The 13,776-nt window shown below is 38.9% G+C and overlaps 1 protein-coding gene across 3 annotated transcripts in view; it reads right to left on the reverse strand.

Annotated features, from left to right (window-relative positions):
• Positions 1–13,776, reverse strand: part of PLD1 (phospholipase D1) — a 220,911-nt gene that overhangs the window by 86,480 nt on the left and 120,655 nt on the right. For all 3 annotated transcript variants that reach the window (XM_081234557.1, XM_081234558.1, XM_081234559.1), the window contains exon 12: positions 4,154–4,235. In XM_081234557.1, coding sequence (XP_081090683.1) covers positions 4,154–4,235 — 82 coding nt within the window. The remainder of the gene's footprint in view (positions 1–4,153; positions 4,236–13,776) is intronic.

A 13,776-nucleotide genomic window follows, 5' to 3' on the forward strand; every position in this document is an offset into this window, starting at 1 on the left:
GAAATTACTTTTTGCTCAGAAGAAAAGTATTAATAGGGGAAGTAGGAAAACAAATAGCCTGGACTTGACTGTGCTTCTTACGTTTCTATGCCGCGTTTCTTATCTCTGCTGCAGTCAACTAACCCAAGGATTCCACAGAATAAACTTTATGACACCTGAGTTTAAAAAGATAAAAGTTCTACCCTCTTTTCTAATTAGTTTTTAAGCAAGTAGAGCAGATATAATACTATTAACAGTAGGAATTTTTAGGTGCTTTACACATACAAATGCATGTGAAGAAAGTGAAAAATAAACATCTTTTATAGTTGAAATCAAGAGACTTTGCTTCTGAGCCAGCTTTTTCTCTGATTGTTCAAGCACTGCGGTCAAATATTTTCTAAATGTAGCTAAGTTTGTCCATTGCCTAAAGATAGCTTAGCTAACACATCTCCAGGAGCATCACTTGTCAAGAGCTTCCCGGTGGAGGTGGGGGATGGGAGGTGGAGGAGGTGTGCGATATTTTAGGAACATGCAAAGTAAAGGATAAAAAAAAATCGTATCCTCACCATTTAAATGTAAGCAGCACTGGGATGTAAGAGCACACATGCTCATGCGCCTTTTTTTAAAACCAGTTTTGTTCAAAGCACAGTCCTTAAGGTTGAAGATCCCTTCCCTCCTTCCCTGCCATGCCCTTCTAGCCCACCATTTTGGTAAGATTCCCTTTGATTTTCTCTGCAGTGATGTGATTATTCATCTCGTTTGACAAACCTGGATGTCTTTCCCTCCTGTTGGTCACTGACTGCAACTCTAGAATGTGCCTTGTGGCCCAGGACAGAAAGAAATTAACCTGATGACAAAATCCTCCCTGAGAACCTAGGTTCTGTTAAGTCTCCAGGTGGCTGCACTTGAAGAATCTTTTGGTGCAAGTCTCATCAGAAATATCACATATTTCTAAGGTTAAAGTATACAAATTGGATACAGGGATGCAGTTACGATAACTATGATGCAACTTATCTCACTTCTTAGTGCAATAAATGCAGAACTGTGAAAACCCTGGGATGCTGCTTTGAGTTAAAGCAGTCTGCCTCTCAACATTGGCTTACACTATTTTAAATGATGACACTGCATATCAGAAGGCCAAAGAAACAGGAAAATATCAACTTGGCTATTATCAGAGAAACAAAATATTGTATTTTCCCCCCAAGAAACATCCATTAAAAGAAATGTTTGGGCGCAGTGGCTGAGAGTCCGCCTGCCGATGCAGGGGACACGGGTTCGTGCCCCGGTCCAGGAAGATCCCACATGCCCCGGAGCGGCTGGGCCCGTGAGCCACGGCCGCTGAGCCTGCGCGTCCGTAGCCTGTGCTCCGCAATGGGAGAGGCCACGACAGTGAGAGGCCTGTGTACGGCAAAAAAAAAAAAAAAAAAAAAAGAAATGTTTGCCTATATGTTGGCTATAAGGCAGAGACACTAAATTTCTCCCCAAAGATCTGCACAATCAGATAGAAGAAAAAAATAATTCATTTCAATCAACGTTGTGGACCTCTGGGACCCGTTAATGCAAGAATAAATGTTATTTTAAACCCAGTACTTTGTGAAGCTAGTGGCTTTCAGAAACTAAATTATTTATGTGAAGCAGTGTTTATGAGCATATGAAATGTCAATTTGGAATGATCTGAATGTTAAAAATTTAATAATATTGTGTAACTGGATTAAGGAAGAGCAATTCTCTTAAATGTACCACTGAGAAATTAATATTTAATAGTATTACTATTTCCTTAGGATTTAAAAAATCATTTCAGGCAATTTAAAAATTACAAGTTTCAAAAAGCAGATGAAATTGAAACAAACAAAGCACGGTTATCAGGCAGCACTATTTACCTGGCCATGGTATTCGCCTGATACCTCTCAGGATTCATGGGCCATAAAAGCAAAGAGAAGCCATGATAGTGACAGAAAAGGGACCTGGACAGATATGCTGAGGGGAATAAACAAACACATGCCAGCTACCATGAAGTGGAGGACCAGGTTTTCAGGACCTGCCTCCTGAGCCCTGATCTGGCAACTAGCTTTCTGGAGTACACTAAGATGTCCTGTAGGCACCTCACATGCACGTGATCTAAAATGTAGCTCTCTGACTCTGGGTTCTTCCCACTTCCTCCTACTACCAGATTCACCGCCCAACACACCATTTTTATCAGATCACCCTTCTTCCATCATACCCCCCACAGTGGCTCCCCACTGTCGTCCGTAAAGTGCAAACCACTGGCTTGACTCACAAAGCCTCGACATCCCAACTGCCTTTCCAGCTTGATCCCCCATCCTACCTATGCTAACACTCAGGTGTCATCAACTTTGTCACCTTGCTGTGACTGACAAGGCCTTATGAATTCCTGCATCCAGAATGTTTCCTCATCACACTTCCTATACCTAGAAAGCTCTTCTTTTAAAATTTCTGGCCCATACTAAATGCCCTAAATTCCTCATGTTGTGAGGGGCTTCCACATCAGACCTACCCAATGCTCTCCCTCCTGCTTTGAATCTTGGCACTGTCTCTGTACCCAGCTGACTACTCTTGTGTAGATTTTTAAGCTCCTTTAGGTCAAGAATCGTGTCTTTTATTTTTGTACATTCCCATGTGATTAGCCAAGTGCCCTGCATGTAAGAGGCATTCAACAAAAACAAGTTAATTGAAACCTAAAAGAGTAAAGTATCGGATAAGTTCTATGAGGAGAGGATTTTCTGCTATGATTGATGATCACTAGGCAAGGCTGGAAAAATTTATTAGAATGGTGTTTCTGGAGTTTACTTTTAGAGGAGAAATGGGAAAGCTGCCATTTCACAGAGAGAAACATGGAGAAAGTTATAGCCCATTCAATATGTAGAAAGATGTTTGGTAAGGCTAGGACTAAGCCCAGGACACGAGTCCTTCAGCAAGCTCTCCACAGGCGGGGATGGAATCCTATTCACACACATGGCATCCTTAGTAATTAGTGTAGTACCAGGCTCAGAGAAGACACAGTAACTATATGATGGATTATTTAATGAATATGCAAATAATGCTTTTCAAGACCAGAATTTCCAATTTTGTGAATGGAAGTCTGTTGAGACAACAGATTAGACTAGCCTTGAAAATGATGCTGTTTGGCAGAACATGTGTCTGAAATAAAGACAATCAACTTCTTTTGCCTTTAATATCAACAGTGAGGTCTGCCTATACTATCCCCAGATATCCTAAACTAAAGGCATGGGGAAAAGACATTGAAAGAAGGGGGAAAGGTGAGTGGGAAAGGGGTAGTGGAATGTAGAGGATGGAAAAAAGAAATAAGTGATGGCTGTGAGAAATAGGAAATATTGATACTAACCCCAATTACTTAGGACCTACAAATATGCTACAATGTTTAATGACAGAATTCTAAAAATTAAGACAGTTTCAAATAATAGTAAAAAGGCTACTAGTACTCCCTAATTTGGACATGATTAATAATAAATTGAACTTAATTCAACTATTCTAATTCAACTTAATTTAACTCGGTTGAGGGCCAACCACATAAAAAATTTCATTAGAAATATGAATGTAAAGTAGTCATTGGTGAGTCTATACTGCTTCAGTTGTTTACTTTTTATAACAAAAAAAGCACACTTAGTGCTCACCCAGGATCTACAGGGTCACACTATTTCACACTATTACCATGAACTGTCCCCAAACTGGAACCACCAATTCTTTATGTCCTTCCATTTGACATGCTTCAACATCAGCTTGACCCCATCTGACTGAAATCATTCTCAGATGCCTTTGAATTTTGCTCAAATGACAAAATAATGAAAAATAAATAAATAAAATTCTATGTTTCATTTCATCATTTATTACTCAATGATGAAATTTTATACAATTTTTTGCCTAACAAATTAGCTGCCTACAACTGATTAAAAAACAAAAAATTAGACTTGGTAATATAATCCATGCTGTGAATTAGGTGAAAATATTTATGATTCAAAAGTAATGGGAAAAAAATCAGAACCAAATGAACTTGAAAACAGTAAGCATTCTACTTTTTGTCAAGCTCTAAAGAAAAAAGTTAGAAGTGTATATGAAGGGCTTTGGGGAAAAAAAGGCATTTCAGAGGCAATAAACTTTTTAAAATTATATCAGCATTTGTTAGGAAAGTACATACTGCTTTTCGCTTAAGAATGCAGTCCAACCTCCAACGATTTCCTTCAACCACCGGCCGTTTCAGGAAGATTTCTGGACTCAACCTGAAATCATGAAATCAAGATTTCAAGAAACTAAAACAAAATATAAAGTTCTGATTGTGTCATAGGAAGCAGAGGCAATTTTAGCTCAAATGCCATCACCATCCTCCACTGTGGCAGGTCATCCAAAGTTCCACTCTGAGTTCACGTACAACTTCTTATGGGAACAGCAGCCTTTACCCCAAAAAAGTCAACTTCAATTTCTCTATCTTACTCACACATCATACATAGACACACTTACAGGTACTACGGACTATCCACCTTCTCCTTCCTTGCTGTCAGAGCCCACCTCCCATGACTGAATGTGAATATTCTAAATAATTGCTTTCCCAGACTCCTGTGCAACCCCAGCACAAAATAACACAATCCTGTACAATGAGATATATGAGGAGGTACACGAGGGGTTAATGGAAAAGTCATTTCTCTGATGAAAGGAAGAGACACACGCACACACACAAAAAAACCCATGAAAAGCAGCTCTAGGATGGATGTTGTATGGGGGGGTGATGCTTAGAGAGGTGCCGCCAAATGGAAATTTAAGGGCAAAGCCAGAACCCTGAAATCACTGGATTACTTCACCAACTTTAGTACTGCCTAACTTTAGATTTCTCATTCAATGAGACAAATCCTCATTGTTTAAGCCACCTTTAGTTGAGCATTCTAGCAACCTAGACCAAAAGTGTTCTAATAGATAAACATGAACACTGACTTCCTATACCAAGCAGTGTCCATGGGAACCTGGGGCTTTCTGAGCAGGGAAGAAGGCAGGCTTGCTGATAGATGAACTTTTCCCAGTGTGAGAATGGACCCCTGGGGTCTTCTCCTTAGTAGTGCCACAAGCAGCACAGTACAGACGTCACTTTTTCCCTTGGGGGTGTGTTCAAAATTATTGCCTGAGTTAAACTGGTAAGTAGTGTACCTCCTCTATAATGGGAAAGACAAACAAACAAACAAAAACAATAAAGAAAATTTCATCCACTGAAATGCTAGACCTGGAGGAGTGGGGTAGACTGTGTAAGGATCAAAGCCTTACAGAATACTAGGGTGGAATACTGGCTTAGCCAGGGAGTCTTCTAAGCATGTGAAAACAACAGGGTTTTAAGGAGCTAAAGAGACTAAAAGAAATAATTTTACACTCTGTTTCATTCAGTTAAAGAAAATAAAAACCCAGAGAAAAAAGTATCTAAAGAAACTCATACTGGGTAAGATAAATAAGAAAACAGACAAACAGAAGGGTGTGTACAGTATAAATATTAACATATTTAGTTTAGAATAGGAAACAACTCAAACAAACAAAAAAATGCAGCAACTGATAGGAAAAGATCTAAGATGAATTAAAAACAGATCTGTTTTTGGGCTTCCCTGGTGGCGCAGTGGTTGAGAGTCCGCCTGCCGATGCAGGGGACACGGGTTCGTGCCCCTATCCCGGAAGATTCCACATGCCGCGCAGCGGCTGGGCCCGCGAGCCATGGCCGCGGAGCCTGTGTGTCCGGAGCCTGTGCTCCGCAACGGGAGAGGCCACAGCAGTGAGAGGCCCGCGTACAGCAAAAAAAAACAAAAAAAAAAACAAAAAAAAAACAAAAAAAACAGATCTGTTTTAAATAGAAAAGTGTGTCATTGAGCACTGCTAGTTCACTGAAAGTAGGACATACCCAACAACATATATACACTTGCAATTTTTGATGTACACATTAATTATGGGCTCAGAGGGCTTCAGTTTTGGGGCCATTTTCAGGTCTATACTCTGCAATTAAGTCTTTATCATCTTTTTTTTTAAATCTAAAAGCATTGTGTACCCTGGATGCAGAGTATTCTATTAGATGCTTTGGAGGATCTTATGCAGGCTCTCAAGGAGACCTGGATTTTGAGGATACTATGTGAAAAGATAAAAATAGTCATGCTATAAAAACTGAAAGTATAAACAAAGGCAAGGAGAGAATAGCTATGACCCACAAGCATCATTATGTCAAGATCTTTGGGCTTCCCTGGTGGCGCAGTGGTTGGGAGTCCGCCTGCCGATGCAGGGGACATGGGTTCGTGCCCCGGTCCGGGAGGATCCCACATGCCGCGGAGCGGCTGGGCCCGTGAGCCATGGCCGCTGGGCCTGCGCGTCCGGAGCCTGTGCTCCGCAGCGGGAGGGGCCACAGCAGTGAGAGGCCCGCATACCACAAGAAAAAAAAAAAAAAAAAAGATCTTTAACTAAGTAATTATTAGCTAAGCAAAATTCAAAAGAACTGTGTAATACTACATTTCATTGAGTTTAGGACACCATTGACTGTAAGATGCATCATTACTGTGTGTATCACTAAGATAGAAAAAATAATGACAGCTGTAACTATAAGATGTTATTAAGTGTATGATGTATTACGACTTCAGAGATGTTGAAATGTGCTTCTAAGTAAATGCTCCTTTTAGAAGATTTTATAGCTGTAAACGTTTGTATGAGAAAAAAAGCTTAAAATCGATGATCAGAGCTTCCATCTTAAGAAGATAGAAAAAAAGAATAAATTAAGAAAAAGTAAGAAGAAGGATGGGAATAATAGATAAGAATGGAACTCAGTGCAATATAAAACAGAGCAACAGTAGACAAAACTCAATGAAACCAAAATCTAGCTCTTTGAAAAGATTAATAAAATTGACAAACTAGCTAGATTAAAACAGAAAAAAGGAGTTTGACTTTTAGATTTCTTATTTAAGTGGGAAGAAATAATATCAATCCTACCCAAACTCTTTCAGGAAACAAAGGCAGGGGAAATACCACCTCATACAATGAGGCTAGCATTATCCTAACACCAAAACCAAACAAAGACAATCCAAGAAAAGAAAAAAATTAAGTACAATATTCCTTACGATCATAGAGGTAAAAATCTTTACCAAAACATCACAACTTATAAAAAGGATAACAGATCATGACAAAGTGGGGTTATTTCTAAGAATGCAAGGTTGGTTTAAAAGTTGAAAATCAATCAATGCAATTCAGCACATTAACAGAAAAAAAGAAAAAAATGGTCATTTCAATACATGCAGAAAAAAGGCTTGACAAAATTCAATACCCATTCAGAATAAAAACTCTCAATATGTTATAAATAGGAAGGAATTTCCTTAAAGTAATAAAAGGCACCTATTAAAAAAATTTACCTAAAGCATATAATAAAAGACTGAAAGCTTTTCTTCTAAGACTGAGAACAAGAAAGATGTCCATTTTCATCACTTCTATTCAACATTTTACTCATGATGCTAGCCAATGCAATAAGGAAAAAAAAGAAAGAAAAAGAAAAAGAAAAAAAGAAATACAAGGCATGCAGATTAGGAAGGCAGAAGGAAAACTGTCATTATTCACACATCACATGATCATCTATGGGAAAAATCCTAGGGCATCTACAAAAAAGCTATTCACACTAGTAAGTGAACTAAGCAAGACTGCAGTAAATAAGGTCAATATAAAAAATCAATTGCATTTCCATATGCTGGCAGTAAACAATTAGAACATGAATTTTTAAAAATACCATTTACAATAACATAAAAAAACATGAGTTACTTAGTGATAAGTGCAAGACCTGTATATGGAAAGTATAAAACACTGATGAGAAAATTTAAATAAGATCTAAAAAAATGGAGAGATATACAGTGTTTATGAATTGGAAGACTCAATACTCAGAAAGAAGAAAAAGTTTGACATACTGTCTAACCAGTGGTGATTCTACCATTCTTTTCCCTCTGATTTTGCAGTTGGGAGGGAGAATCTGGAAATGGGCATTGGCACTGGTAGAGAGAGCCTCAGAGGTCCTCTAGTTCAGGCTTGAGGAGGAAGAGTGGGATTTCCTGACAGTGATAGTAGTGGCAGGGAGGGGCCCACAGGCATCAAAAATGAGGAAATGGAACTTTCCTCTCCAATGGAAGAGCTGTGGTTCCAAGAGGAAAATACAAATATCCATTGCTTGGTTCTGGACACAAAGTGTCATTGAATAAAGTGTGTGGCAGAGCAGGGTAAATAAAGCCTCTTTCTAGCAAGAGGACTAAAAAGGGAAGCCACAGGCAACCCATAAGGAGTGGGTATACCATGGAGAGAGAGGAGCTCAGGAAAGCAATGCTATAAAGTTGTTTATGAATTTCTAGCTCACTCCTAAGCTGCCCATGCATGGGTTTGGTCCTAATATTATGCCAAAGAATTTGAAAACTGAAATAAGAAATAGACCACTGACCAAATTGGCCACTAGGTGGAGCACATGTGGGGGCAGATCTAAACAGCACTGTAAAGGCTTTGAAAACAAAACTGACATTAAAAACACACAGGTAGAAGACTGGTTGCAACATTCTGCATGGACCCAAATGGGCCAATTTCCTGCTAAAACAAAAATATCAACATTCTCTATAAGATTTAAACAAGACCCAGAGTCATAATATTCAAAACTTCCAGAATACAGTAAAAAATTACTTGGCATACAAAAAAATCAGAAAAATCTCAACTTGCAGGAAAGACATTCAACAAATGCCAATGCCAAAATGACATAAATGTTGGAATTATTTAATGTAATTCTCTGCCAGATATTATAAAAATGTTTCAAAAAGTAAGGGTGAACTCTCTTAAAATGAATGGATAGTCAGAAAGTCTCAGCAAAGAAATAAAGATATAAATAAAAACCAAAGAGAAATTTTCAAACTGAAAAATACAATTACAAAAAACCAGACTCTCACTGGATAGGTTCAGTACCAGAACAGAGGTGACAAAGGAAAGAATCAGTGAACTTAAAGACAGATAAAGAGAAATTATCCAATTTGAATAACAAAGAAAAGATTGAAAAAAATGAACAGAGCCTCAGAGACTTGTGGGACAATACTAAAAGACACAATTTGTGTCATCAGAGACTCAGAAAAAGAGGAGAAAGAGGGAAATGCAGGAAAAAAGTTTGAAGAAAAAATGGCTGGAAATGTCTCAAATTTGATGAATGATATAAACCTACAGATTCAAGAAGCTCAGTGAACTCCCAACAGGATAAATTCAAATACCATAATCAAACTGCTGAAAACGAAAGACAGGAAGAAACTGTTGAAAGCACTCAGAAGAAAAACAATGCATTATTTAAGAGGGGAACAGTGATTCAAAATGACTGCAAATTTCTCATCAGAAAACATGGAGGCCAGAATGAAGTGGAGCAAATTGTAGCTAGACTGTATAAAGTTCTTCTACAGTTTAGCAATAAGAAAACAATCCAATAAAAAAAGAAGAAAAGTAAGATTTGAATATGTTTCCAAAAAAGCTAAACAAATGTCCAAAAGTCACAGGAAAATATGCTTAACATGAAAAGAGGTTGCTAATGCAAATTAAAACCACAGTGAGAGACTACTTACATACCCTTTGGAATGGCTAACATTAAAAAAGACTAACAGTACCAAGTGCTTGCAATGATGAGGAGGGATGAAACTCTCATACATTGCTAGTACAAGCACTTTGGAAAACAGATTGACAGTTTCTCACGTTAACCATATATTTAACTCCTAGTATTGATATAATACAGTAACTTGAATCTACTTTCTAAGACAAAGTTTAGCAAACTGTACTCCATAAGCCAAATCTGGTCCATTGCCTGTTTTAGTATGGCCCATGAGCTAAGAATGGCTGTTACATTTTTAAAGGGTTATTAAACACACACACACACACACACACACCCCACACACACACAAAGAAGAATATACATCAGAGACTGTATGTATGTGACCTGAAAAGCCTAAAATATTTACTATCTGGCCCTTTACAGAAAAAGTTTGCCAACCCTGTTGAAAGTCAGAGGCTTTTGAACATTTTGGGTCATAATCCACAAGAATACATTATGAATCCACCCCAATATTTTCATTTATCTATCTATCTACCTACCTATCAATCAGTCTTCTGCTGACTACTGAAATAAAAATTTCACAAAATAATAACCCTTACTGCCACTTAAGTTGCAACTTTCCTTTCTCTTATTTCCTTCCTTTTCTTATCCTATTTCATTATTTAAATAAAATTCTGAACATAACCCACTAAATTCTTTTTTTAAAATAAATTTATTTTATTTGTTTATTATTTTGGGCTGCATTGGATCTTTGTTGTTGAGCACGGGCTTTCTCTAGTTGCAGTGAGCGGAGGCTACTCTTTGTTGCGCTGCGTGGGCTTTTCATTGTGGTGGCTTCCCTTGTTGCGGAGCACGGGCTCTAGAGCACAGGCTCAGTAGTTGTGGCGCATGGGCTTAGTTGCTCCGTGGCATGTGGGATCTTCCCAGACCAGGGCTCGAACCCGTGTCCCCTGCACTGGCAGGAGGATTCTTAACCACTGCGCCACCAGGGAAGCCCAATTCTTTTAACAAATAATTACTAAAGAGTCGCAACCCACCATTTGAAAAACATAACATTAAAATCAACTTAAATGTGTCTCCTACTTAGAATAGTCTTAGCTTGTGAGCCAGTCCAAATGAAATGCTGAGTTTTTTTTTTACTTTAGAGCCTTTGTCTCCAGCTCAAAGGAGACCTTGTTTCTGTTCCCCTTCCTCTGATAAACTCCCCCTTTAAATATCTTTGTTTATTGTTTTTCTTATTTTTCTACAGTTTTACTAATCCAGTCTGTCTCTGGCCTGTTTAATGCACGGACTCAGTACAGACACTGTGGCAGACCCCACCTGCACCCTCACCACTGACAGGCCAGGCAGAGAACCAATCTAGGCAGACTCAACACACATGCTCCAAACATCCCTGCTGACCAGTGGGAATGAGAATCACCATCATCCAGAGGAAAGCTGATCTAAGCCATGCTTTATACATCTGTCCTAAGTTAAAGCAATGGACTGGAAGCCACATCTTGGCACCCATCCTCATTCTAGGACTCACTCCAGTGAACACTGGGTAGTTCACAGGTGACGTGAAGTAGCAGCAAGCACAGAAAAGACATATAAGATATGTTCTCCTGGTAGATACAGATAAACAAGTGAGGAATGCTCACTAATCTTTACACAGAAACTACCTCTTTTGATACCTTTAACTTCTAGCTAGGATTTACTCTTCACCTTAATTTTCAGATAGTCTGGGCTGTTTAACGAATCATTCTCTCTTCTAACCTGACAGCCTACCTTAGAATTTACCTCTTCAGAAAATTTCTTCTGACTAAATCTACCCAAATCTGATTATTACTTTATCCAGCACCTTTAAAAAATCCAATCCGCACTTAAAAAATGTCAGAGCTAAAAGGGATCTTGCACACCATGCGGTGCAGTCGGCTCCTGGGAGAGGCAGCTCCATGACACGTGGGCACTAGAGCAGACACACTGGATCCAAGCCAGCACCAGCACGTACAGACTGTGTTGCTACGGGCAGTTTCCTAATCGGCCCCACTGAGCCTCACTTTTCTCATCTATAACACAGTCCCTGGCGTTTAGTAAGAATTCAACAAATAGTGGCTACTTACTGTTAATGTTATTCAACTATGCCTTAGAAATGACCCCTTAGAAAGGTGAATATGACTTGCCCCAAGTTAGTAATAGTAAGGCCCCTAAGGTGGTCTGAGCAGAGACTCTCACCATTCCTCTCCTGGACCGCAACAATAACTCGCTAGATGGTCTCTATAACCACTGTTCAATTCATCTTCTACACTATAACCAAAATGGTCCCTTTTAGAAAACAAATTTGATTAAAATTCCCATGCTTAAAAATGTTCACTGATTCCCAGTGTTCAAGGGACTGCACTGGAGTTCAAAGGACTCCAGTGTTCAAAGGATGCAAACTCTTTAGCAGCTCACGAAGGGCCCTTCACAATTTGACCCTAACCCGTCTTTTGAATGCTATCTCCACCCACCATCCCAAAGAATGCTATGCTTAAGCTGTTTACGACCTCTACCTTCCTCCAAAATTGCTGTGCTCTCTCACCCCTCTATGCCTTGGTCCTGGTTATCCCCCTGTCAAAAACATTCACTGCCTTCAACTGGACAGCTCCATCACCCAGGACTCAGGCCAGCGTTCTGTCCGTTGAAGCTTCCACAGCTCCTGCAGGCTCAGTCACTGCCCTAATCCATTGTTCTACACATGACTTCCTGACTCTCTATTGTCGCAGGGTAGGGGCTGCTTCTCTTTCATCTTTCTGTACACATGGCCTCGTTCAGTACCCGTCATAGAGGCAGCTCACTAAATAGCTCTGGAATGAATGAGTGAATAAATTAACAAATGAAAAGATGGATGGTTAAATGAATTAACAAATAAAGAAATTAAGAGCTTCTAGGTCCCAGGTTGCTTCTCATTTCACTAAATCTGCCTTTGCTTGCATACTAATTGTTTTAGAAACAGATTAACACAGTTTTCACTCATGTATATGATGTCTCTTGAATTAGATTGGAAACTTCTAAAGGTCATGTGCACTTTCTCACTATGGTTTTCACTCTCTCAGACCCAGATATATCAGGGTTTGATAAAGTTTCTGAATGCTCTCTTTTGCAACATACTTGCACAACAAGTATTTTCTTCCTTGCGATGAGGGAAGTTCCTGCAAAGGTTTTATTTCAAAGAGAGTGTTGTAATAAGATGTTATCCTAGTGCAGTCATGAAAAAGCAATAACCTCCTGATTTATTTTCTTGCTGACAGTAGAAGAAAAAACATTCAAGGTTCCATCTCTTTAGATGTTTAAATGAGTCTTTATTTTAGTGTTCAGAACCTTCAAAATATATATTATTTGCTTGTGTAAAACATGAAAATATGGGCTCAGTGGAAATGCTATTTTCAGTCTCTTTCATGTCCCTGTCAAACTTTCAGAAATACTTTTGAAAGGACCATACCTACTACATTAAGCTTCAATCTACTCTCATAAGTGTTTAGAAAGTATTCAACCAAAGAGGTAGCTTCTAAGTATGAAACTTTCTTTTATTCCTGGTAACTGACAGAAGAGAAAAAATTTGGCAAGAATATAAAGGCCAAGATTAAGGTCCTCCATAAACATGAGAATAAGCAGGTTCTCAGACACGCTATCACACACCCTATCTATTGAATCTAGATCAATCGTTCTCAACCAAGAGGGACTGTGCCCTGCCAGGGGACATGTGATGACAGCTGAAGACATTTTGGTTATCACAACTGGGAGCTTGCTACTGGCATCTAGTGGATAAAAGCCGGGGATAATGGTTCTAAACATCCCACAATGCACAGAACAACACCCCCATAATAAAGAATTATCTGGCCCCAAAGGTCAATAGTGCCAATTGGGAAAGCATGCCCTAGAATTATAGATTTCCTCATCACTGAGGCAAAACAGTAAAAGAAGATGCGTTCATATTCCTAATTACTCTCCCCTCCCTGCAAAACCTAGAATTAGAAGGAAATGAATTATGACGATATTTTCATAGTTGGGTACAAGAGAGCATTTGGAAGGAAACAGGATAGGGAAAAACAGGGGGCATTTCAAGCAACTAAGTTCTAAGAAGGAAAACATATTTAAGACATTTTCATTTCCACTGTAGCAAATGTTAGCATCTGCAATGGGTTTTAACTATCCAGGCAGATGGATAATTGGAACTAAAGTCAGACTACAAA

Source organism: Mesoplodon bidens, assembly GCF_964165515.1.
Source record: "Mesoplodon bidens genome assembly, chromosome: 5".
NCBI lineage: Eukaryota > Metazoa > Chordata > Mammalia > Artiodactyla > Ziphiidae > Mesoplodon > Mesoplodon bidens.